This window comes from Xyrauchen texanus, chromosome 18 (genome assembly GCF_025860055.1).
Source record: "Xyrauchen texanus isolate HMW12.3.18 chromosome 18, RBS_HiC_50CHRs, whole genome shotgun sequence".
Classification (NCBI taxonomy): Eukaryota; Metazoa; Chordata; class Actinopteri; order Cypriniformes; family Catostomidae; genus Xyrauchen; species Xyrauchen texanus.
Genome location: NC_068293.1, coordinates 20991761 through 21019458, shown reverse-complemented (window position 1 = coordinate 21019458; position 27698 = coordinate 20991761). Strand labels below are relative to the sequence as shown.

At 35.9% G+C, this 27698-nt stretch overlaps 2 protein-coding genes across 2 annotated transcripts in view; both read left to right on the top strand.

Annotated features, from left to right (window-relative positions):
* The window catches only part of LOC127659124 (kinesin heavy chain-like), a 50033-nt gene extending 37585 nt beyond the window's left edge, over positions 1 to 12448 (top strand). Inside the window, exons 26-27 of the transcript XR_007972496.1 lie at positions 8268 to 8335; positions 12425 to 12448. The gene's annotated coding sequence lies outside the window, so the exon portion shown is untranslated. The remainder of the gene's footprint in view (positions 1 to 8267; positions 8336 to 12424) is intronic.
* Positions 12449 to 12637: 189 nt separating this feature from the next.
* On the top strand, positions 12638 to 18691 carry LOC127659125 (ly6/PLAUR domain-containing protein 6B-like). The gene is made up of 5 exons (XM_052148789.1): positions 12638 to 12792; positions 15739 to 15864; positions 16050 to 16148; positions 17239 to 17369; positions 17845 to 18691. The coding sequence occupies exons 2-5, from the start codon at positions 15762 to 15764 to the stop codon at positions 18013 to 18015; spliced, it is 504 nt and encodes a 167-aa protein (XP_052004749.1). The 5' UTR covers positions 12638 to 12792; positions 15739 to 15761; the 3' UTR covers positions 18016 to 18691.
* Positions 18692 to 27698: the final 9007 nt, after the last annotated feature.

Sequence of the window (27698 nt, the reverse complement as noted above, 5' to 3'; positions counted from 1 at the left end):
TATACACCTGTTTCTGCAAATATTTGTTAAACAAGCTTTAATATCATATAATGTAGGAACTTTGACTCATTTATCAATATTACGTAATAAAAGTTCATGTTTATTACTTTGTGTATCTCCCTGCTGACATGTTTGTGTTACATCACGCACACGCATCTCAGAGAAATCTGAGTTAAAAATTTCCACACGAGTTTCCAAGTTAGAATTCCAACTTCAAGTGGTGTTCCATTGCACTTTTCCTACTAGGAAGTTGGAAAATCTGACTTTCCGAGTCTGTATGAATGCAGTATGAACGTGTTTTTTGAGTGGATGGATGTCGGTCTCCAGTTGAACAATTAAAGACAGGAGCGGCCTGAAGTGAAACGTCAAACTAGAACGCACTCACTTGCACTGTAGATGATGGTGTGTCAGGCAAGGGAACCGTTGGGCCGAATAATCACACTTTTTACTCCATTTAATATTTCTCATGGTCTATTTCTGTATAGACACAAAGTCTCGACTATAAAAAAGGAAGAGTTCATTGAACATACAGCAGTAATATGTGTCACTATATGAGGCAATTTTTCACAACGAGAACCTGCTGCTTATTGTAGTTAAATGATTAACAGGAAAACAAGTATCGGTGTTTGTATATATGTGTTTGAAACCAACATAAATAACAATGCAAGAGAAAACATTAACAAGTCTTCATGTAGTCATACATTTGACCAAAACCTCATTGTTTAGATGTAGCTCTTGTGACACTGTTCCCATGTGTCATCTCTAAACCTCCTTTCCCTACTCATTTGATTGAAGACTTTAATATATGCAGAATGTATTTTCTTTCTGTTGAGAAAACAACAACAACTGTTTAGTATTGTTCTGCAGATTTTTCAAGATGACAAGCACCTATCCACTATCGACCTTTTCTGTCAGCAGCTGGTGCGCAACAGTGCTTATAGTATTGTAGTTACACAGCTGTTGTGTGGTTATTCACAGAACAGGATCAGTCAAATAAATGATCTTTCAATGCACTTCAAGACAAATATCTGGATGTCATTCATTGACTGCACATGAGAGTCTTTAATAAACATCAATTATATTCTAGATTCCACAGCCCAATAACAATTCCAAAGATCCACAATTCCAAATCCTTAGATCCTGGCAGCAGACAATAATTATAACAGTACAGAGGATCCAGGTGATGATACATCTGCTGGGAATCTGAAGCTGTTCCTTTAAGTAGCTGAACAACTAACATTTATTTCTCCAGCCTGCACACTTATTTATACAGAACTCGCATGTATCCTTTACAAACACAATAAAAACATTAAAACCCTTTTATATTCTTGCATTATTGAGCAGAGTTGGTCAAATGGACTCCCTTTCAATTCGTGAGTTGTGGTTTGAATCGATTTGGCCACACCCACAGGATATGGGTGAACTCTCTGAAACAACGTGCCAAATTGAGTTCCCGTAGGATCATGTTTGACCTGTATGTATGGCGTACTAACAACAACTCCAAAACTAATGTGGAACAAATGTACTTACACTTACGCCCAGCTTATGGTTTTCTACCATTCTTTTAATTTAGCACTTTGAATCGGACAGCTTCTCAGCTCCCGTGGCATTTTGGGATAGCAAAGACTCCACTTGTCACACACTTCAGAATCTCAGCAGGTGCTATTGCAGATGCAGTAGGTCATCTATGTATTTTTTGCCTACTGTTTTATGAATACTGAGGATTCAGATATCCTACTCATTTGACGCACTTCATTTTGCATACTGTATAATAGGTGAGTATATGTATTTGAATATGGGGAATGTCTCTTAATTTTCCTGACCTGTTATTAAGCATCAATATCAATTATATCATCATCAAGTCCAATCAGTGGCTGCATGAATAGTAATTGAAATTTAAAGGAGGCAGCGTGGAAAAATTTCAAGAGACTAGGTTGTCTCCTTTCATCAATAATACAACCGAATCCTTGTCTTGAAGTTCTTAGTAAACCTTGTTTATTATGTTGTGCACAAGTTTGGATCAAAGCCACATGACTCGACTCTTTTGGCCCTTTCCTCCTGTCAGTTAATTAACTGGCTCCATCTTGGATGATTTAAATTTTAGCAATTACTGTGGAATTTAAAGAGTGGCCACATTTCACCAATTAGGTTTTTATCACTTACATAGAGAGTGAAAGCCTTGTTTGCATGCCCGCTTTTATTCAGAAGGTCTGTTTTGCTGTGGGAATATAAAGAGAGACAGATGGTAAAAGATCTTTTTAATAGAAGGTTAAGAGGTTGCAGGTGCTGTTGACTGAACTTAACTACATTGTGTTGAGTGTTATCAACAAAATTATGCTAAACTGTAACGTTGAAACTCCTTTGTGTGTTATTTTTTAAGTTTGCATAGCAAAGATCATTTCAAGTTCCAAATTCTTATGTTTATAATCAGGGAAGACATGATGATGAGTATTTGATGACAGAATATTCTTTTTTTTTTTAGGTGAAATAACTCTTTAAGAAGCCTGTTTGTGGTAGTGCAAACAGTTGCTGTTCTAAAGCCCGAATTGGTTTGGATGTGAACGCTTACACCCTGTCTACACTAGACATCAAAAGCAATAGAATGCCATTAGAATCAATGATACTGTCTACCCTGGAAGTGTCCGTTGCAGTGTGTCCATCGTGCCGACAATAAACATGTGTCCTGTTTCCAAATTAAACAGTTTAGAATGTTCACGCCTGGTGTAGGATGTTACTGTTTGTGTAAAGTCGAATGCTAGCCTTTCAAAGTACTTAATTTGACTGTGCACACACACGGGCATATGCGACTTACGACATACGACTGTTATGCAATGCTGGACTGTTTTCAGGAGTTTAGACCCATAAAGATGTCTTTATGATCTTGTCAGAACTATCACAATGTCACTGAGTAGAATAAAAGGGGAGGATCACCTAGTCTTGCCCTCATGGTCATGAAAACAATAAAGGTCCCCAGATTCATCGATAAGGGGCACATACTCTATTATCTCAAAAAGTGACAGGACGCATTAGTAGAGGATCTAGAATCAATTATTTGTATATAGCCTCATAAGGAACATTTGTGCATCATACACTATGTACAATTTACCCAAAACATCTTGCCATCTGGTTGGTTCACATTGGTTATGAAATATGGATATGATTCTTGGAGTTTGAGCACATACTTTCATTGCTGACAGGGGCTGGTATAGCAATCAGGGTAGGAGACATTATGCTGCACTGTTTCTACCTTTTCGTCTCTTTCCTCAACTACCCATGACCGCTGCAGTATCATGCCACTTATTCTAGGCTGCATTCCATTTCATTGCTCTTTTAAATAAGAGCACTCTAATCCTCATAAAATCCTGAGAATTCAAAGAGAGGAGCTAGAGATTATTGCTCTCTCACACAGAATAAATGTCCAGGCATCTCTGAGACAGCTAAATGGTTCTATTTAATCTTAACTTGACAAGAGCACTTTGGATTAGAAGCCAATCTTTCATCATCTCAGGAGATAAGATCTGCACAACCACAAATCAGTTGCGACGAAAGCACTGGCCAGAGTAATAGGCGCTTAGGTCTGGGCTTCTGATCCCAGTGTGTCTGTAGATAGGACACTCTACCCAGTTAATCAAACAAGAATAAAAAGGTTCTGCTAGAGTAACAAGTAACACTTGACAAAATGAAATTATTAAAAACATTAAGTCGCCCATCTATAAATCCAAGTAATTGGTTTGCTCCTGTTGGATTTACATTCTCCCATGACCAAATACATTTCTCATTGTTTGCCTAAGGAGCCATGCTGTTTTATGATTGTCATAAAGGCTTTCTTTCTAAAATGGATACTGGGAGGTCAAAAAGAATTAGATGTGTCTTTATGCTTTTACATGTATCAGCTAATCTTATTCTCAATTGCAAGATAACTTTTAACGGCCAGTAATGCAAAATATAGAGTCATTCATATCTTGGTGATTAGAGAAACAGCATGTTTTAGCAAAGTGAAGTGTTATGCACTTTATGGCTTACCTGTTTTGTGTTGTTGGTCTTGTTAGTGGCCAAGCATGTAAGATGTGTAGTAGCTATTGTTTTCATTGGCTTTAAAATAAGATGTAACACAAGTCTTCATTTCTTATTAATTTTTTGAAGAAGCATCACTCTTGTTCTTTTCTTTTTCTTGTAATCGTGGGCCCCTAGCCACAAAAGCTGTTTTGGATAAGTATTCAAAATTAATGCTGTTAGCACTGTGCTTTGAGGGACCATCAATAACCCTGGAAGCAAAGCCACTTGCAGATTCAATCTGTTAGAGAATGTAGTTTATACTGAGCATCATCAAAAGAAAGAACTTCAAGAGTGTTCTTGGCTCTATTGTAAGCCAAATCACTCAGTGATTTGAATAACATCAGTGCACTATAGTCATGAAATACATTCTAGATTTTTTCACATCTAGTCTATTTAGATATCAATTCAGAGCCCTATGCTTCACCTGCTCAGTACTGCTGTTAGTGATACCTGAGCCCACTTTTCTCTCAGGGCCTCATCCAGCCCTCGCTGTAGCCACAGAGGCAAATGGACAAACTCATCTCCATTTCCCAGTCCAGTGAAGCACACAAAGGAAGCCCTTGTTCCAGGGCTCTGATCCCTCTGAACCTGCAGGCCAGAGAACAGGAAGGCTTCTGAGAGTCTGCAGCAGAAAGGGGGAGTGATAGAGTGTACGTGGTGTAATCAGTTGGCCAATTAAACAGGCCCTGGTCTCTCACCCCCATGTAATGAGAGAGGCTGACACTCAAGGGTTAGTTTCTCAACATATGAAACCAGGGAAGGGCTACTTCTGCTTCTTTAATAATGTAGAGATAAGCTATAGCTTAAACATTATACCCTTGTTACTATGATATATTAAAGTAATCTCAGGATTAAAATAATATCTATAATAATTTTGAAAGCAGAGGGTGATTCTACTTGCAACAACTGAAAAATAGTGAGGTGAACATCCTCCCTTTTGGGACTATAGGCCAAATGACTTAAGATCATGAACATTTAAATGTATGTGTATGTTGACTCATGAAGGAGTAGGACAGCCAGAATTCTCTGAGACAGCAAATGGATGTTCATAATGGTTTTCTAAGGATTTCTAAGCTGCTTTTTGGTGTCAAGTATCAAAAAGTAATCAATACATGTGAAAGGGCCATAAAGAAATTCAAAGTGAAATATGAGAAGTGTAATTTTACCAGGTTGGCTGTTGAACTCTTAAATTTGCAGTGAAAGGAGACGTTCAGGTTCCCTTTATAAAAAATGTTCTTGGTTCTTTGCAGGTGCCAAATGGTGCAGCTCACTCTGATCATTTACAGTATGTGATCTTTGCCCCAATTACTTTAATAATTCACATTTTTTTCAACAAAGATTTTGTCTACATTGCCTTTCCAGTTTTCTATGAACTGACAGATGGAATTTATCATTTAAACATATGTGAAATGAAACATGTGGAGATCAGCATGATCTCATTAATATACATGTAGCTATTTGAACGTTAATATTTGTTACATTTAAACTTACATGTTTGTATGTTTGGACAGAAACTAAAATGTACATAATGGAAAATTGAAAGCATCTAAAAACTAAATACGTTTACATATTTAAAGCATTAGAATCATAATATGTTGACGAATCCATTACAAATACTGTATATTTGAATACACAAATCGATTATAAATATATTTGTAAATTATTTACTGTTTTATAGATATTTTAGATCCCTTAACACTACCCCAAACTCAAAATATAACCACATTTCAACAATATAAAAACATGTAACAAGTAGATTCATTTACAGCAGCATCATTTTTTTTATATAATTGTAACAGGATCAATGGAAAGGAGGAGGCGAGAACCGGCTTGACGGTATAAATAATAGTTTAATGATAAAGTTAAAAGACAACACAAACACACACATGACGGACATGTCCGCTAACGAGCTCTCTCTCCCGCACGATACTCTGCAGTCGACCTTTAAACCTCAGAGGCTTGATTAGCCTAATACGGGACCATGTGTATGATCACGACCCGGCCCCGCCCTCCGCCCTGCCACAATAATATATTCATTTAAATACATATTTAACAGCAGCTAATCCCACACCTACTCCTAAACCAAACCATAACCATTTATTAAGCATATGAAACACGTACAGACAAATACATTGAATCACAATAATTGAGAACCGCTGGTAATGTTTGAGGCGGCAATTTTTGCATTTTGAAAACGAAACCAACAAGTGTTGACGGTTACAGCGGGCGCGCTGTGGCAGACGGTGATGGAGATCATTGAATAAAAGGCTTGAATTTGTGTCTGTTCTTCACAGAAAGCAGTAAGAAGATTTGGATTATAGCTAACAAATTTATGGATTAATTTTAATATTGTTTTATGGTGTTTTTTGAGGTTTATTTTGTTTTTACATATTCTGAAAACTCCTTTTGTGTCCCATGGCAAACAAAAATTAAATTAAATGCTTAATAAACGATTCAACGATTACAGAGTTTTATTCATTTTAACATGTTAAAGTTTAGTTTTAATTGAAGAGATATAATCATTATAAACGTGGCTGCAGTAATCACACAGAACTAAATGAAACAGTTAAAATGTCATATTATAATGTCAACTGCATTAAATAAATGTGATGGCATTTAAATAATCTCATTGATTATAAATTAAATTTAAGATATTAATCAATGCAAACAGTACATGTAAACATTTGTACGTTTCTATAGGTGTTAATATGTAAAATGATGACATTTAGATGCTGTCAATACATCAATATTGTACGTTTCGATGTCTATGCAAACGTAAGAGTATGTACATTTGCTAGAACCAAACTTTACGTAAGAATACATACGAATTCTCATGAGATCACATTGGAACAATAACTTTAGTGGGGTTCGCCTTCCCTCTCAATTAGGGCTGGGACAACGCGTCGACGTCAGCAAAAAATACGTCGACGCAAAATATGCGCGTCGATTCGTCGGACCCAAAACAAAGATAGCGGCGCCGACGAGTAGTAGAAACACGAGTGGCTCCTCAGACTATCAGAAGTGCAAGGCGGCATGCACTCGTTCCTCTAAAGTATGGGAATTCTTTAATTTAAAAGGAAACAATTCCGTGATATGTCGTCTTTGCAAAATGGAGATGGCTATAATACGTTGTCGACACCTAAAGTTTTCGCTTATAGCTAGCTATTAATAATGCGCTTATAGCTATGAATGTCGTGAAAAATACATAGAGGACCCTGACAACGCGCTGACAGACAGGACCAAGCAGGTAACATTTAATAAAGTCTCAACTTTCAAATTTGGTCATTCAGATATCAATATCAATTTAATATCTAATTTATATACTATTCTAGCTCTATGAAACTCAGAGATGCAAGCCAAATTTTTTTTCTCCCCTTTTCTCACAAATTTGGAATATCCAATTCCCAGTGCGCTCTAAGTCCTCGTGGTGCATAGTGACTCGCCTCAATCCGGGTGGCGAAGGATGAATCTCAGTTGCCTCCACGTCTTAGACCGTCAATCTGTGCATCTTATCATGTGGCTTGTTGAGCGCTTTACCATGGAGACAGCGCATTTGGAGGCTTCATACTATTCTACACGGCATCAGCGAGAACCACATTATAGAGAACCACATTATAGTGACCACGAGGAGGTTACCCCATGTGACTCCAACCTCCCTAGCAACCGGGCCAATTTGGTTGCTTAGGACACGTTGCTGGAGTCACTCAGCACACCCTGGATTCAAACTTGCGACTCAATGGGTGATAGTCAGCATCTTTACTCACTGAGCTACCCAGGCCCCTCAAGCCACTTTTTGATCATAACTCAACATGACCCTCCACTTCACAAACACATAAATACACCCCCCCAGTCCTGAGGCTTTTATGTTTTATAGCCTGCATGTATGTGTGCTGACTTGGTCAGCATTGATAAATGAGTGAGACAGGCACCAATCACAATTGAGCAATAAAACCCACTACAAATAGCCCCCTTGAGTTTATATCCTTGACCTGGTGTTTTATGATGGTCTGTCTTCCTGTGAAGGTGGGCTCTCATCCCTAACTAGTCTGTGACAAAAGCAAGACAAAGAAGATACATGTGTTGAGATTGTGAAGGAAAATTCCTGTTCTTTTTTCTGGTTAAGAGGTGTAATAACAATGCTTGTTCAGTGAGCTGTGTGGATGGGTTTTGTTTGTGTGGTTGCTCCAAATTATTGTTTTCTCTTTTATCAGCTGTTTCTACAAGAGGGCGAGGGTGTGTTGGGCTCTAGCCTTTTGAGGGACTCAACAAGAAATCTCAGGTAACAGGAATGTTTTATAGTTATTGTTGAATAAGATCAGTGTTACTATGCTGCGGTGATTCATGAGCTTGGGCAAATACACACACACACACACACACACACACTAAAGGGTGACGTACTTGAAAATTGCCTGTGTTAATGTGAACTGTGCAAAAGTTAGGTCTGATAATAATGGCTTGATGTCACTATTTACCTTTATGCAAACAGAAATGTGGAAAAGGAGGGAATGACATGTGGGTTTAGGGATGTTTCACTTGAATTGTCAGGAGAAGGATAGGTATCTATGCATGTGCCTCTTAGTGAACTGTGTGAATATTTTTTTTTTCAGAATTTTTTTGTTGTTGAATTGCTACATTTAGAATGACAGTCAAGATATGGTTGTTCAGGAACATTAAGTCATGCCAGTCTTAGGACGGGAAGACTACAAGTTAAGTTTCAAGTCATTTCAATTTAGAAATCTAATTATTTCTGCAGAGGAGTGACATTTGAAGTAGGCCTTCGACTCATAATTTAGATCAGATTACATCTGACATCATATGCACTTCTGGCGAATCCTCTTGCATTACTCAAATTTTTGTATTGTAACCTCAAAGACGCAACAGTATAATATAATGAATATTCAATAACATGAATTTACTGTATAATGTTGTAATATTCAATATAATGAAATATATCCTGTGGTCCCTCAGGGGATCAGACAAGCACTCTAGCTCTTGAGAAGGGCGTGCCTATCAGCACCTATAGACGAGCATAATGTATTCTGTTTTTCTCTGTCAAAAGATGATCTGCAGGTTTCAATACAAAACAGTAAATCTGTCAACAATGACTCATGCAGTAAAAGAGCTAATAAAACAATATACTGTAGTATCCCTGTGACATATTGGCCTTGTTTTGTTATTATTGTTAAAGAACATCATGCAATTCTGCAAATTATATTTGGCAAAGATTTAAGATGTTTTGATTATGAACTCTTATGTGCTAAAAAAATATTGCAGTGTACTTTTATGTTGATCACATGTAACTGTAAGCAGCTGTCAGAATTATTGTGTCAGATTCTTTGACAGGGATGATCAGACCTTAATGCTGAAAAAGTAATTTCATCAGATGCTTGTAATTTGAGTGTCTATGACATATTTTATGAAGAAAAGACCTCATTTGCTCCTTTGACTCTAATTCTGTAGGGAAAATATTAATTTCCATGCAATGCAAATTCCAAGCAATGATAACTTTGTGATTTTAATTGTTATGGTCATTACACATACAGTACACCATATATCAAATTAATTTTTATGCTATTTAAAAACAATCTTAACTTGTATTTATTAATAGAAAAATAGTGAATTGACTAGTAAGAAAACTAATTTAACCCTAAAGTTATTATATAAATACATTTTCTTCCCTTTAAATACCTTGAGCCTCTATCTTTTGAAATCTTAACTATGGAAGACAGTTTCCCTTGAGGCAAGGCGCACAAGTCTGGTAGATAGTTTGCATTCCCCACCAAAACGTGTTTAAAGAGGCATTTCTCAGTTTTTACTTTTGCCAGGATTAGACAGTGAACCTGAGTATGCAATAATATAGACATGAAAAAAATAGTGCAATGGCAGAAAGTAAAATAATTTAATTAGAACAGGAGACTGTGACCTAAGCTTTAAACCCTACCCTAAAAGAGGAATGAGAGTGAATATTAAACAGTTCAGGACCGAAAGAATGTAAAAGATTAAAGCAGTCATGAAATAGTAAGGAATTTATTTGAGAAAATCACCAGTGTTTTTATTTGGATATGCATTCAAAGGAGGATCCACCATTAATTTGAGGGATTTTAAAATGCTCATGTTAATTTGGGAACATTCCTGTAATTCAAAGGCTTTCAGCACATCAGGCTTGTATAAACCTCAAAGGATGCACTAAAACAAATTTTGGTATGGTATTTCCACAAGGCTTAAAGATTTCACAGCTGTGGATTTACTGTTCCAGCCTTGAGGGACAGCCAGAACTCAAGACATTGAGCCATTTCCTCATCAAATTTCATTGATATTTATCATATTTTGGTAACAATCTACAATAAGGTTCCATTTGTTAACACTAGATAATGCATTAGGTATCATGAACAAACAATTAACAATGTATAGTTTTACAGCATTTATCAATCTTTTTTATGTTTGTTAATAAAAATGTGTTCATTGTTAGAGCATGTTAGTTCATAGTGCATTGACTAATGTGAACAAATGCAACTGTAAAAGTATTGTTCATTGTTAGTTTACATTAACTTATGTTGTTAATCTAATGTTAACAAATTGAACCTTAAAGTGTTACCAATATTTCACTATTTCATTAGTCTTCTCACTTGCAGCTCATGGGGACTTTATGGACACTGGCAGACAGACAGCCATAATAGAGTTTACAGAGTAATGAATAGTGTATCATGTATACACCTTCACAGAGGACAACATGTTGAAGTAAATACTTTTAGGTTATGTATATATTAGGATGTTACAACAAGAAGTCAAGATGAGTGGATGAAAGCAGAAAAATTCTTTAGTACTTAAGATGTAAATTCTGGCTTGAATATTCAAAAGTTCTGGCTCTTGCATGCTGTTCACATTTATGTTCTTGACCGACATTTCCCTCCAAATAAAATCAGGTTTTTATGTTATTGTGACAGTTTTATCAAGGGAGGCAGTAGCTCATTGTAACTATATGAAGACCTGCAATCAATTCCAAAAAAACTTTGACCATATTCATATGAATTTATAAATCATAGCACTTTTATTCTGCATATTGCATGAAAGAGTCATATGCTGCCATATGCAGCCAGTAGTCAGATATTGTCTCCCATGTTTCCTGTTAAAATGGTTTGGATATGATTTGTACACTCTCAATACTCTTTTCTTCACATTGCTCACTGCTCCCATCAACCACAAGAGAGAAAAAGGTTAAATCACCTGCCAAAATGGCAACTCTCCATACAGGCATACCACATACCAACTGCCCAAATAAGAAATATGCCTCACTCTGACAAACTGTTCTGTGAACATTTGTAGGTCAAATCATCCTCTAGATTCACTTATTTTGCTAACAAAATTTTAAATTCAATAGATTTAATTTAATCACATAAAAGATATAATTACATTTGTGATTTATCCAAAGTATGTCACAGTAGGTCAGTCCCCCTGGAGTAAGTAAGGCCTAACTGACCTGCATAATGCCACAGTGATGGCAGAGACAAATGAGAAACAGCCGTGACTGTCAGCAGACCTGGCTCAAATTCAACAGTAGAAGGGTTTCCTATGCATGGTGATACTTGAAGGTTAAAAAATAAGCTGCTTTATTTATCTGATATGATATGGAAGTTATCTTTGGTAACACTGCCTCTAACCCAAATGTTACCTCTGCTTTAAATATGTAATTTATATTGATAAATGTCTACCCATCAATTTAATTTAATTTTCCTTCACTTTCTCAATTCAGAAAAGTGCATTGTTGGAATTAAAAGGACAGTATTTAAAGAAACCAATAAATAATATGCTGTTTTTAAGCCAAATTAAATTGGATTTTCTCTCCAATAGTGATTTTCCAGAGGTCACCCTTAAAAGAATACTAAATTGCTCCTCAAACGACGCTATTAAACACAATTCAGAATTCCCACAATTGTTTTAGATTAAACAAAATAGATAACAGTTTTTTGTTCATATATTAACTTTTGCAGTTTTGCAGGAAATTGAGAAAATAGGAACATTGCTATATGGACATTCTGAACCACAATGAAAAAATAGCCATGTTGCTATTTGTCAATCCTCTACCATAATGAAAAATCCTCAAATCCATACATTTTTACTGAGAGTTAATAAATTGGATTACATTTGAAGCTTTTACAGTAATAATCACCATTGATTGTACAGCCCAAGTACCAAGTATGATTAAAGACCTTCAGGTACCTCATATAGTGATGTGCTTTTATTGCAGTATTGATCTCTAATGCTGTAGCAAATCAATATTTGATTCAGTCATGCCAGTGTATTCAGGAATGTATAGCTAATCTAGCTGACTGTAGTGTGTTCTTTGTTGGGGCTCTTGGGCTTTTCACAGGTTATGAGGATGGGGTGTTTTTTGAAGGAGGGCAGTGCTGAGTGTGTTTGTGGGAATGGTAATTACTTGGGCTAGACTGACTTGACGCCACACTGTTGACTTCACACAATGGCTAGAGGCTCCACCCCCAAACTGCACATGCTGTCCAATCAAAAGCATGGGGTTGTCAGGAGGTTGGTGACAGTGATTTCTTTGCTCTTGTTGTGGGAGAGAGCTGAAAGGGGAAATTATTTCTAAGCTTTCTCTTTCCTTTTTATTTGAAAGTCTGAGTCAAGACAGGATTGTCTCTGCACTAAGTCTTTCTGTTTGGCTGGAGCCACATTAAACTATTTTTTAATACTGAAAGATTTCTATTTTACAGACAGAAGGTAAGTCTTTGTTTCTTGTATTTTGAATTCATGTTTAGATCATTGTGAAACATTAATGTGCCTTTATCTTTTTTTCTAAATATTATTTTGTGTGATTGTGGAATTTTATTTTATGTCTTGGCTGTTTTTTAATATTGACAAGTTTGTTTGTTTTAGCAAATTTTGTCACTTTAACAAGTGGGTTTTAAGTCAGACACTGTAAAAGGAAATAAATATCAATCAGGGTTTAGGCTCTCTCAGATATGTTTTGAATCTTAGAACTTACTATGCTGAAACAGCCAAAAAGTGTTGGTTATTTGTGTGGCTTTTCAGTTCACTAAAACAATTAAAAGGCCTCTCCTTTAGTTCTTAAACCAGTCAGACAGCAACTGACCTTTGAAGCTCATTTACATTGAATTAATTGGCAATTACTTCAAATAAATCATTTATATGCATGAAAGACCTCTGATTGTCAGAATGCAGCATTCTGAACAACTTTTGAATAATCAGTGCATAACAATGAATTTGTTTGTGTATGTGTGGGTTACTGGGTTAACATACAACCTACTTGATGCAAATAACTATTTTATGCTCTTCACTCTTAATGAACTGCTTTTACGTCCCAACATGTCCATGGGCTGGTTTGTAACCTAAGAGCACTTGGGTTTTGAGCTGAAAAGACTTGAGAATACAGGCCCCTGTGTGTGTTCTAACCTCTGGGTCAGTGGAGCTGATTGCTGTTGTGGTGTCAGTCGTTATAAATGTGTGATCTCTGGAGACCCTCAAACCCAGAGTGTCATTGCCACAAGATTAATGACACTCTTCTGTTTGCTTAAAATGTCATGATATATTAGAGCTGATTCATTTGATTTTTTTTTCTTCCCCAAAACGATAAATAGCACAAAAAAAAAAAATATATTTTAATGATTGACGTTTTAGGTCATCATGCCTTACTGCTCCTTAAAATGCCAGGGGCAGATGAGAGAGAGCTTCCATTGAAAGCCATTTTAACTATGTGGTTAGAAGACGTCAGCAAGGTATGCACTTTTCTTTAGCCCCTAGGTCAGTTTTTAGACCTTGTTCTGGAGGTTTTTTGTTTGTTTATTTTTTTATGAAATTCAGACACTTGTAACTAAAAATCCCAGAGTGCTTTGTAGAAATAGTTTGTGACTTAAATGTATTAAAGTAATTGAATAATGTACAAATGTAATGCCATTCAGATCATTATAATTTATAGGATATAGTGTCCTTCAGAACATGGGTCCTTGTTATAATGTTTGACCCCATCCATCGCAAACATCTGCGATTTTGTCCCTTTATTCAGGGGCTATTACCTTGTCATTATTTTGTTAAAAGAATGATGTTGAAGATAAATGGGTAGATTTATCTTATAGGCGTAACCCAGAGTAGATGTTGGTTGATAAATTACCCTTTTAACCAGGGCCATAACCAGGGTTTGAATATTAGTGAAGTCTGGGGTGGGGTGCCAAGAATTTTACCGAAAGTACAATTATGTTTTTAACAATGATGTTGTGAAACATCTGCAACTAAAATGAATGAAATAGCATAACCCTTTATCATGGCCAGTGTTTGAATATTTTACATATTTCATACTGTAGTCTGTACTACAGATGGTGTTCTAGTGAGCTACTGTGCTTGAAAATTTGAATTTCAGATAATGTCATGATGATCACCAGGGCCGGATTAAGACCCCTTTGTTCCCCTGGGCATGAAGATATGCTATAGAGTTTATATATATATATATATATATATATATATATATATATATATATATATATATATATATATATATATATATGTGTGTGTGTGTTTTTTATATATATTGCAATGATTCGTACCTGTGGATACTGCAGCACTATCTATACAATAATTTCACATCTATTGATAATAAACAACTGTGATTGGTCCATCCTCACCAGTGCAGAGAAATCAGAAGCAGTCTGGACCTCTGGGTAGGGTTGCACCAGCTGTGCGTAAGGTCTCATGGAAGTTGGGATGTAAAGTTCACACTAAGGGCTTAGTAACTACTAGTTAGTTTGTAACTAAGTGTTAACTAGTAGGTCGTAAGCTCTCTGTAAAGTAATGCGTTGTCAAATAATATGACGTTTACCCGTATTGATCAAATAAACAGCCTTCAAATTTGTACACTGAAGTGTTAAAAAGCCTGATCTTGTTACAGTTGATGTTCAATCATAAATTATATCGTCATTGAAATACGATACATAATAAATGTAATTAATGGCATATTTTGCCTATGTATATAACAATATTTAATAACTGTATATAAAATGTATTAGGGGCAATAAATAAAATAAGTACTAATACAACAGGCTGGAAATGTAGACAAATATTGAAGGCTTCAGCAAATATTTAGTTTATACGTAGGGTTACATTCTACTTAAGGTTAATCGTGCAACACTCAAATATTTAGTAGTGTGTAAATTGTGATTTAGTGCCCATTTACACCACAACTAGGCTAAGTTGTAACATATGTATAGCTGGTGAAAATGGCCACTAGACAGTCATTTACAACCAATTAATTTTGAAAAGACATTGAAATAAAGCTTCAGTGCGCTACACTGTATCGTGAACTTGTCTGATATTAACTGACCTGAAGCAATTCGAAATTGTAGTCGTGTGTTTTTCAGTTGTAAATAGCTTCAAATTGTATTATTGAATATGAAAAATTTACAGAGGTTTCGACATCGGTGACCACGTAGCTGGTTATAGCCATGTTTGTAACACAATATTATGATTGGATAGTCTACATAATGTACATACATAATCTACATGCATCTCTTTTATTTACATTTATAATAGCTCTTTATATTCCAGTTATAAACATTCACTGTTGACACGTAGGACAATTACTGCAATAGGAGGCTCTCTGTCTTTTGATGCTCAGAGGAAAAGATCTTTAACTTATCATTTAACTATTTATTTTAGGTGTTACTATCAGTGTGTTAACCATGGCAACAGATCTGGCCTTAGTCCCTATTGTTGTTCAGCTTCTTGTTGATTTGGTGACAAGTGACAACATCAACTTCTACAATCTCATGCCTGCCCTAGAAGGTTAGTGTTTATCAAATCACAATCAAGAATCACATTTTCATGACATTTTTATTTGAATGTATATTAACCAGTGATCATATAAGCTCTATTTCATGTAATAATGGTTTTTTGTTGTTGTTAATATTATTAATTAAAGATAACCTCCAGTGACTTTATAGTTTTAAAAAAGTGTTGATGTCTTACAGCTACCCCGTACCCCAAGAGTTTCAAGTGCTTCACATGTGAACAGGCCTCAGACAACTACAACTGTAATCGCTGGGCAGAAGATGTGTGGTGCCCTCGGAGTGAGTTTAGTTGTAAAACACAAACCCAGCACACACTGACCATCACACTCACAGAAAACATAATTAAAAAGATTATTGTGAGCCATTCAAAAACTGCTATTTTAAAACCAGAAGAAATATGAACTGTTTTTGCAGTTTTTCCAGGTTACATTAGAATGGATATCTCAAGATTTAAATGGAACATTCTGTTTATTAGTTCACCTAAAAATTACAATTCTGTCATTTACTCACCCTCATTAACACTTTTATAAATGGATAGTTCACCCAAAAATGAAAATTCTCTTATAAGTTTTCACCATCATGCCATCCCAGATGTGTATCTTTCTTCTACAGAACACAAATGAAGACTTTTAGAAAAACAATCTCAGCTCTGTTGGTCCATTCAATGCAAGTTAATGGTGGCTAGAACCTTGAAGTTCTATAAAGGACATAAAGACATCATAAAAGTAATCCATGTGACTCTAGTGATTTAATCCATGTCTTCAAAAGCGATATTATAGGTGTGTGTGAGAATCAGATAAAAATTAAGTCCTTTTTACTATAAATCTCCACATTAACTTTTAATTTTAAATTCTTCTTCTTTTGTTTTTGGCGTTTCACATTCTTTGAGCATATCGCCACCTACTGTGCAAGGAGGACATTTCTAGCAAAAAAAGACATTAAATATTTATCTGATTCTCACCCACACCTATAATTTCACTTCTGAAAACATGGATTAAACCACTGGAGTCGTATGTAGTAGTTTTATGCTTTCTTTATTTGATTTTTTGAGCTTCAAAGTTCTGGCCACCATTCACTTGAAATAGTCTTCTAAAAATCTAATTTGTGTCCAGCAGAAGAAATAAAGTCTGCCATCAAGGATGGCATGAGTAAATGACGAGATAATTTTTTTGTGAACTAACCCTTTAAGCTTCAAAGCATCAGACCCCATAGATTGTAATTGCATGGAAAAGAGCAATTTTGTTTCATAAGGTGAGCAAATTATGACAGAATTTTCCATTGAATTATTCCTTTCAGCAAATTGCAACACATTAAATTGTTCAAGTCAATATACTTTTAAATTCCTAACTTCCTGTTTCTTCCTCTGTAGATGCCCAGTACTGCATGACAGTACATCACTTCAACCATCATGGGAAGACAAAGTTTGTTACCAAAAGATGTGCAGTGCATGAAGAATGTCTGTTAGCGGGCTGTAGATATCACAAAAATGGACATCACATAGTGAGTATCTACACATATATACTTGCACACACTCACACAAACATACTCAACATTTCCACTCATAGATGCACACCAAATTCTACCACAAAAGTATAAAGTACAATCTGTCCACCGAGTAATATTCTTACTTAAAACGATGGTTCACACAAAAATGAAAATTCTGTCATCATTTACTCCATTACTCATTCACGATGACATTCGAAGCCCGTATGACCTTCAGTGGAGCACAAAAGGAGATGTTTGGCAGAATGTGAGGGGCTGACAGCTTCAGTTCACATTCACCTTCATTTTATGGAGTAAAGAATTAAATTCATTCAAGTGAGTGATGTCAGAATTTCTATTTTTGGATGAATTTTGGATTGAACCATTCAATGCACACACTTGCGGTATAGTGCATACACAATCTCTTGAATAAACTAAATGTTACCTCTATAAAATCACCTTCTGAATCTTTCTAGTACATTCTATCTTGCAGGAGTGCGTATCTTGCTGTGAAGGGATGGTTTGTAACATAGAACTGCCAACCAATCACACTAATGCAGTGTTTGCTCTGAGCCAAACCCGCAACTCAGTGGCACCCACATTCAGGACCTGGGATTCTGTGTTCCTGCTGATCCCATTTCTCACTGGACTGTTACCATTTTGATACTCACTCTTAAGAACCTGTTCAGTGATGAACAGTATACAAAAGAATGAGTCTTTGCCACGGAGACAGCATCCACCATGGAATATTGCTACATCTGTCATGGGCAAAGTCTTCAGCGGGAAAGACTACAAATGAAATGGAAGACATGATTTGGACTATGAAAAGAGAAAGCCAGTCAGCCAATTGTGGAAGCACTGTGTACTGTCCTATCTGATTTGATCTGTTAATGGAATACTATGTGCTAAATAGGACAAGAAAACTGACATTTAGCTGCTAAGGCAGAGGATGTTTCTTGTGATGCTTAACTGGATTTGTATTGACCAAATTGAGGCTTAAACTGAGCATAGAAAACCTCTATACGGGTAGGACAGACTTGCTTGATGGCTCTGATCCCAGATTCTGTCAAACAACCCAAGCACAGCAATGAGAAGGCGTGGAATGCATTGTTCTAGTTTTTGGAACAAAAGCAGAAGTCTCTAAAAGAGATCTTGATAGCTGCATAAATATCTCAATGCTTTAAAGGCATAGTTCACCCAAAAATAAAAATTATCTTATAATTTACTCGCCCTCATGCTATGTTTACAACTTTCTTTCTTCTGCACAACACAAACAAAGATTTTTGGAAGAATATTTGAGCTGTAGGTCCATACAATGCAAGTGATTGGTCACAAAGGCAGCATAAAAGTAATCCATAAGACTCCAGCAGTTTAACCCTTCTGAAGCGATCTATTTGATTGTGAGTGAAAACAGACTACAACATAACTCCTTTATTACAATTTGCTTTATTACACATTTGGCTGCAGTTTCCCAGTGAAATGTCCAGCGGGGGTGCCAAAAAGGATTGAAATAATGTTGTAATCAAAAAGTTTTTAGGTGAATTTAGATGGGTAAAATGTACCTCCCCAAAACTTTAACCTTAACTTAAACAATAGTGTCTTAAATGACAAATGGGTCACTAAGAAACTTCGCTGAAACATAGAAAAGTGCAAAAATGTATTTATAATAATGGTCATTCTATGAGATTAGATTGCCCTTTTAACTGTACATCTTGCCTCTGCAGTCTTTAGGCACCATCATGATTACAAGCTCGATTACACTTCTTGATGCAAGATGGCGTTAGGAGGCTAAAAATGTCAGCATATTATTATCATTAATTACAATTTTCATAAATTCATTAGTTTTCAGTGCATATAGTTGTATCGTTTATCTCATTTTTCCATTGTTTAATCACTCACTGTTGCACTGGCAGAATTAATAAAATCAGGCGCTGACAAGGACATACTTCCACAGTCTTTACACAACCAGCAGAGAAGAGAAAGATGCAGGGAAAATGCTACTTCAACTTTCTTTGCACCAAAACTGCATCTTGTTTCATTTTGACAAAATAACAAATGCATTTTCCTCTCCATACTCTGTGCAGTGTATAGTAAACAGACACGCAGATCACGCATTCAGCATGGCTTATGAAACATCGCCTTTGGAAATAAATAAATAAATAAAGGCATTGTCGGAGGTTATTCGGGTACATATGAATGGAGGTTTACATGGAGACAAGAAAGACTGCATCGTCACAATCTCAGTAAAGAAAGAAGCAGATTTTATTACCATGTCTTCAATACAAAAACACAGCAACAAGAGAATGATTTACTTACTCTTATATAAATGCTGACGTTTTATTTTAGACATTATCTTACATTGGCACATGATTCTGCTGTACATTCTGTGGTTGTGTGATAATTTATAAGCCCAGAACACTAACTCTGGACTTATAACTTTCTAGCTATTTACACTGCGGTCAATGCCAGTGGAAATTTCTCACATTCGCCGGAAATGCAGCTGCTGCTTACTTCCGCATTGCAAAATAAGGTGGATACCACTGCTTTTGTGTGCCTGTGTGTGCGCGCGTGTGTGTGTGCGTGCGTGCGTGCGCGCGCGCGTGTGTGTGTGTGGCGGGGGCTCTCTGCACATTTAATGTACTAATCTGAGACCAGTTTTGTGTTTTAAAATGAAACGGCGCTGGTTCAAATTTGGAAGCGGGAGCCAGACCTCGATCAGAACAAAGGAGCAGCTTCCCTCCAGAGCTTGCAGCATAATAAACACTTTCCCATGAGGATCCCAGTGCGGGACACAAAGCCGTGGACCATTAATAGCATTGCTGTCTGGAATAATGAGGGTTTTTTCCAGACCAAACATGACAAATGAACTTTACTTCGAAATTGTTGAGATGAGATGTGGTGTGTGCTTGCGTGCGTGTGTGTGTGTTTGTGTTTGATGTTGTCTTCTCACAAAAGCCATTTTCAATAATTAGGTTCCCCTGGTTGAGGAAGTGACATGTGGGTGGCTCCACTCTGCACATGATTCCATCTTTAGCAAATGAAATAAAAGCAATCAACAATTTTGTATTTGAAGAATACAGAGCTATCCTAATTGCGGTACTGTTTTTTAGAAATACACTAATGTACATTATTTTAAAAAATGGCTTTGATTTTTTTTTTTCTGGGCATAAATCTGGTATGCAGAGCAGAGGTTTTGCTATACTTGGTCTGTAGGTCAGTCTTAAATTAACGCAATAATTTATTTTATTTGATAATTTATTATCTTTTCAAACAAACCTTTGCATTATGATAAACCCCAGATGTAATTTATGCAGTGGCAGTCCATGCATTTAAAGTCTAGGCCTTCAGTGTGATTCATGCCATTAAGAAAACACAGTTTCACAAAGAATGAGACACCCTATGGTTTTGGGCATCATACATTATGTCGCAGCTAACCAGTAATACCAATTGACATTATAAAAACATGTCCATGCACAAAAACCAGAACTTGAAATTACATTTAATGCTCAAGCAAGCCTACTTTTAACTGCAGCATGACTGTTTTGTGAAATAAGCATCTCCTGAACAGAACATCATAATTTTTCATATGACTCTACCAAGGAGGACTATAATACCTGGAAAATCTGTCTAATAATAGTTGCGATTTAAATGTTGCAGCACTAACATTTGTTCTTCAGGTGAACGATTATCAAAAGAGATTATAATGTTTTATGCGCATCTTAAACAAGCTTTAATATCATGTAATGTGGAAACAAACTCATTTATCAATATTATTTAATAAAGTGAATGTTTATCACTTACTTTGTATATCTCCCTGAGTGTCGACATGTTTGTGTGACATCATACCCCTGCATATCGGCGAAATCAGAGTTGAGAATTTCTGCACGAGCCGACAAGTTGTAATTCTGACTTAAAGATGCATTTCATTGCACTTTTCCTAGTAGGAAGCTGTAAAATCTGACTTTCGAGTTGAAAGGAACGCACCTTTTAAAAACTTGATCCTACACTGAATGTTCAAGCAGCCAAATTTACACTTAGAAAACTCCTGATGTTGCTATAACAATACAGAAAGCACTTACAAATTTACTTGAAGTGAAAATCAGTCCTCCTTTCCTGTTTAATAAATTAAGCAATCACACGGTCACGCAGAACATCTCGTGTTTTTAAATCCATAAAGAACTCTTTCTCATTAACAGCAGTGATGTCAGCCGACTCGTCAGACAGCTTGATCTTGTGTTTGTCGCTCTTGAATTACGTACATCACTTAAAACGTGATGGCGTCACTCAAGGCAGCCTAGAAGGCCACGAGTGGGAGATATCCTAAAGATCACACTCACCAAGAACAAATAAATCAATCTGATTTGGCTGATGTATCTGACAATCGGACTTAAGTTGCTCATTCATTTGCAATGTTGAGGGATTCTGTGGGGTGGAGCTCAGACCCAGACTCACGTGCTGCTTCGGGCATGCGATTTGTTAAACAGTTGTAACACTTTGCTTGTAAGCATCAAGGAATAAATTCTGACTTTTCGTTTTTCTCGATTTGATTGTAAATGAATTAAGAGTGGAAAGCCATTAAAAATACATAGGCAAAAAGGTGACTGAGAATGAAAGGATGAAAAATATTGATTTGTTTGGCATGTTAGGCCAGCTGAGCAGAGAAGGCTTTGTTGGCCCTGAGAATTCACCACTGAATTTATGTCCCTAATGCCCCTAATTCTTAGTATAGTTCTGCTGTTCTGAGAATCCAGGCATTACTGATTGGCAGCTCCTCCACATCTTTAGTTGTTAGTGAATGAAATTCAGGAAAAAAGAGACAATAACCAAATACGCCTTTTCCTCCTGTAAGGGTTCTTGACACACTGTTATTTAATCCAGAAATTTACTTTGAACACAAATACCCTCCTTTGGACAAGCTTTTTTGTGGTAATCCCAACAGAGCACTGGCTGCATGTGATCATTGGATCTGTCCGGTCCTGTAATCCAAATGTGTTACCCTAGTTGCATTGTCTACTTGTGTAAATGTGACGGCCAGTGGGGCTTAACATTCCAATGCAGGGCCAGAGTTCAATGCGCTAATTGGCAGTAGGCAGTGTTTCCAGAGAAATTTTGTTCTTCATGAGGATGTGACCCCTCTGAAACCTGGTTGAGCCAGGCATCAAAGGCAGCCCTGTCCCCTCTGTGGCACTTAGTCATGGGAGGATAAAAACACCAATGACTGAGAAGTTCTTCAGATGTTTAAATTCTTAAAAAAAAATTGTTAATACAAAATTAAAAAATCTGTCATCATTTACCCTCCCTCATGTCTTTGGAATGACTTGTTTTATCTTCTGTGGAACACGGAATAGCTATTTATACCAGGATGTCCAAGATGCTATTTATCCATACTATGAAAGTTAATAGTGACTTTTGGAGTGAGAAACAGTTTGTATCATGACTGCTCTATTTATTAAAGACCATCACATGAAGCCCTACCATGTCATTCAGGAAGGATGAGATACGTACATTCATGGCAAGACCATAACAGCATACCGGTGCTGGTCCAGGACCCCCAAAAAGTATTTAAACTCTTAAAACTACACTTAAAGTTTATATATGCCACCTAGTTTTAAAAAAAAAAATATCTAATGCAACAACGAGACATTTTTAAGTGTGGCTATAGTGTCAAAATACTAATCTGTATATTTGGCTTATGGTCAAAGCAGTCTACAATTTCACAAAGATCATGTAAATGCTTAGTTGTCACGGTGTCCTGATGATAAGTAACAGCTCCTTCATTACTTTGTGCTCCTTCATGTTTGACTGATCAGAAGGTGAAGGATCAAGCCAGTGCTGCTAAAGTGACATTCAGCAAACAGGAGAGTGACAGGTGTAACTCTGTGCTCTTTTAGCATATGTGAAGAACAGTTTCTGTGAAGTCTGAAGACTTGCTGAGATCACACACCCCATGTGTTGCCAATGAACGTTTCAACATGAAGAAGAAATAAATTACGGCTGATGGAAAGTGCATACTTGCTCCTTGTTGACCCTCTTTCTCCAGACGTTTAAGGTGATCAAAGAAGGCTTGAGACTTCCAAGCTCTCAAGGGAACAGTACTGGGACACTTCACTGTTTGTATCACTCTGTTTGTCTGTGTTTGTGGGATTTCTGAACAGAGTATGGGAGCGGTGCTTTGGGGAAGTGGAGGGGTCTTAGTGCTAATTGTGGGCTCGTTTCCACAAAATTATTAGAGATTTTACACTTTACATTTCCATCAGGATCAGAGGATCAGGAGAAACGTTTCTTTTTTTATTTTACATAATTTGTGATATTTTGTTATCGTTATCGCCTCTTCTCCAATAATAATAATAATAATAATAATATGTTTTGTTTACAGCGCCTTTCAAGGACCCAATGATGCTTTACAAAGCAGAGGCAAAAACAGAAATTCACATATTAAGTAATTTCAAGCATGTAAGCAAGCATATTTAATAAAAAATAAGACCAAACTGCCCCACAGCTGCAGTTAGTAGATTGGGCATTTTCACAATGAAGTTGCAAATGATGTGAATGATGAGAAGATGGACAAAATATGATCTAATGATGATCATATATCATATTGGCTCTTGAAAGGATATGCAAATAAAAAAATGTTGTATTTGTGAAATATGTCTTTTGCAGTAAGTTCAGATGATTATTGAATACGATGATATTGAAGTCAAAGGTGCTATATTTCTTATAAACACTTAATTTACAGATTTAACCTCTTCCCCATACTCTCTCACACACTTTTTGGACTCTCACAGGGACTGCATCTTGTTTATAAACATGCACACACACAAACACACATACATATACACATTCCTATACAAAACATACATGACAGATGTAACAAACAAAACAAAGAAATGACATCAACAGTACTACTGTTTAAAGGGGGTGTGGCAAGAGCAAAATTTCATGCACACATTAGTCTAAATGAGGCTTGAAAGTGGAAATTGTCAATATTTTACTCTGCAGCCAAAGATGAACCATCTTGCAGCATGTCATATAATATTCAGCAGTTCATGCAAGTAAACAGAATATATTTTACTTTAAAACATAGCAGTATGAATGTTGTGTAGTTGAGTTGTACAGTTGTTTTGATAATGTTTAGTTGAGAAAGAATAAGTTGGTTTCAAAAATGTTGACCACCAAGCATTGAGCAGTTATGAGTAATAGGAAATCCATTACAGTTACTAGTAATTATCACATTAAATGTTAATATACATTTTATTTTATGTTATATTTAAATACAATTTCACATAAATGTTGATAAATAATATATCTTCACACATATCTCACTGGTTCTAAATCTTATTATTTCTAAAAATATATATTTTTTAAATGGCATATTAATTAAAACCTTTTATATTATTAGGTTAACATGCCAAACATTTAAATCTTTTTACATGTATAAACAGTTAAGAATGTATTAATGATTTGATTATATGTTTTAGATTATATATATTTATAAGCTTAAGTTCCAAAAACTGTTTACAGATTCTGAAAGCAATAGGAGGGTTAACAACAACAAACATTATTACATTAGACATACATAACAGATTATTTAAACTGCAGTTCTGCCCATATCCATGATTGAAAACTGCTGCTCTAAAGAACCTGTTAGCCTGCTGTGTCTCATGGTAATTTGATCTATTCAATCTAACTAGTAAATGTTTGTCAGATTTGTAAGTTACAGTATTCAATGTTAACTTGTTTTAGAACTTTTGAATAAAAGCAATATCACACTCGCAGTTGTGTTGTTGTACTGCATGTGTGTATGATCACCTGCGGCACTCTGCCTGCGGTCAACAGCACTATTTCTTCTGTGATATTGCTTATTTTTCCAAACATTATAATCACTACATTTCCCTTTATATAACCTAAGGCCTTTTGAAACATCAACCCTAAATTAAATTTACCCCACATTTGACCCATTAAAAAGAAAAATCACCTAAAGAAAAGGTTTGAGACTTGATTGTAGATGAAAGGGCGAAAAAGAAAGTGGCAAAGGATGTTAGATGTTGAAATGAAGAAAAAAGCATTGCTACAAGCATTTTATCACTAAATCCTCTTTTGCAGATGGGCAGGGGCATTTGTCTCATTCAGTATAAATGACTGACATGTTGTGGGGAAAGATCATACACCTTAAAGAGGCCATCGCTGCTGATCGAACTATGCCAGAGGCAGTCATGTGTTCACTACTGTCCTGTCCCTGTAGTGTGCATCATCAAAGCCAAACCTATCATCAGTTTTAGATGATAATGCACCTCTTGCATGCCAACCAACTCAAAAAGAAGAGTGGTGACAGGTAAGAGGACATACCAGGTGTGTTAATCCCCTCCGGATGTAAATAGCATAACATGGTTGTGATGAGTAACAGTAATGGCCTGTCATCTCACTGATGTGTTTTGGACTAAACACATTGGAAAAAGCTCAATATATATATATTTATATATGTGTGTGTATATATTTCATTTTTTATTTTATTTTTTTGGACTGCACACTCGATGGATTAAGGTTAATATATAGCAGATCTTATACCTTTTGTTTAAGTTAGGGTTTGTTTGGGCTCATTAAATTTTCATATACATTTTATAAAAGGAAGTAGATTTCTGGGTTTGCTAAAATCTCAGATGAGATCATTCACAACACATACCTCACCAAAGCACTGGCTGAAATGCAAATATAACTGAGATGTTTCTAATGAGAGCGTGCAGGACTTTAGTGGTGTTGGTTTGCAGATGCTATAGGGATGAAATGACAATGACAGTTTAATCTGTTTGTTATCTTTGCCTGTGTATGGCAGCTCTATTTTCAGATGGGCTGGAGGAATGTGGAATTTGTACAGAGGATCTAAAAACAATTGTTGTGGTCTGACTAAAGAATATTTACATAATACATTCTCCCACAAATTAATTCAATTATATTACATTTTGTAATATGCACAGCTGCAGTAAAAGTATTAGAGACATCATGATAATTGTTATTATTAATAATATTACTGTTGTTGTTCAAAGTAAGACGAAAGGTTAAACTTTCCAAGTCCTGTGACTTACAGAACACTAAAAATGTAAAGACCTTTTAATCACTTTGACATTTCATTTACACCATTACACATTTATACCAGTCAAATTTCTGAACAGTGTATCCCTACTTTGTGATACAACAGGGGGTTGAAGCCTCAATAAAGTCTGTTACATGGATTTGGTTAAAGGTGTAGTTCACCCAAAAATGAAAATTAACTCATTATTTACTCTCCCTCATGATATCCTAGGTGTGTATGACTTTCTTTCTTCACCAGAACACATTTGGGGAAAAGGGAAAAATATCTTAGCTCAGTATGTCCTTAAAATCAAAGTGAATGGAGATTTTTCTTTTGAAGGTCCAAAAATCACAGACAGTCAGCATAAACTTTATCCATATGACACCAGCTGTTAAATTACTGTCATCACATTGGCATTTGAAACACGCAAGAACTGATGCACGTGCATCACAGCCGGAAGAGCAGTGCTGTTTACATGTGAGAAGGAGTCATATGGATGATATTTCGTCTGACTGTCTTTGATTTTTGGAGCTTCAAAAGAGAAATCCCCATTCACTTCCATATTAAGGACCCACAGAGCTGAAATATATTTTAATTTTTCTTCAAATCTGTTCTAGTGATGAAAGAAAGTCGTACACATATGGGATATCAAGAGGGTGAGTAAATAATGAGAGAATTTTCATTTTTGGGTGAAATATCCCTTTAAGTCAGATGAAAATATACAATATATAAAGAGAAAATAAAGTTTGTTTTTTAATAATAATAATAATAATACTTATTATAATTTGTATTAGTACCAGTATTATTATTATTATAAATATAATTTTTAGAAATACTATTAGAAGTATTAGTGCTAATAACATCATAATGTTTATTATCTTTATTATTAATAATAATGACAATAATAGTAATGATAATAATAATAATAATAATAATAATAATAATATATACATCACTGTGGTTTCTGGGTCCCCCATGACAGCATAAGGGTTAAATATTCACCTTCACTCTTCCCCTCTTCCAGTGTGTGAGCCTCTGTTTCTCTGCTATTCACTGTTCATTTCAACTAGTAGTAAAATTATCCTTATCTCGTGGCTCTGCATACCAGTGAGACGCTGCACCTCCATTACATGAAAGCTGACCCTTCAGGAGGAGGTTGTTATTATCGCTAAACGGCTGATTTTAGATTTAAACTTCAAGCGAAATTCAGTCATGCACAAAATTTGTACATAGTGCTGATGTTCTTTTTTTCATGAGTGAGGGCCGTGTCAGGCCGTGTT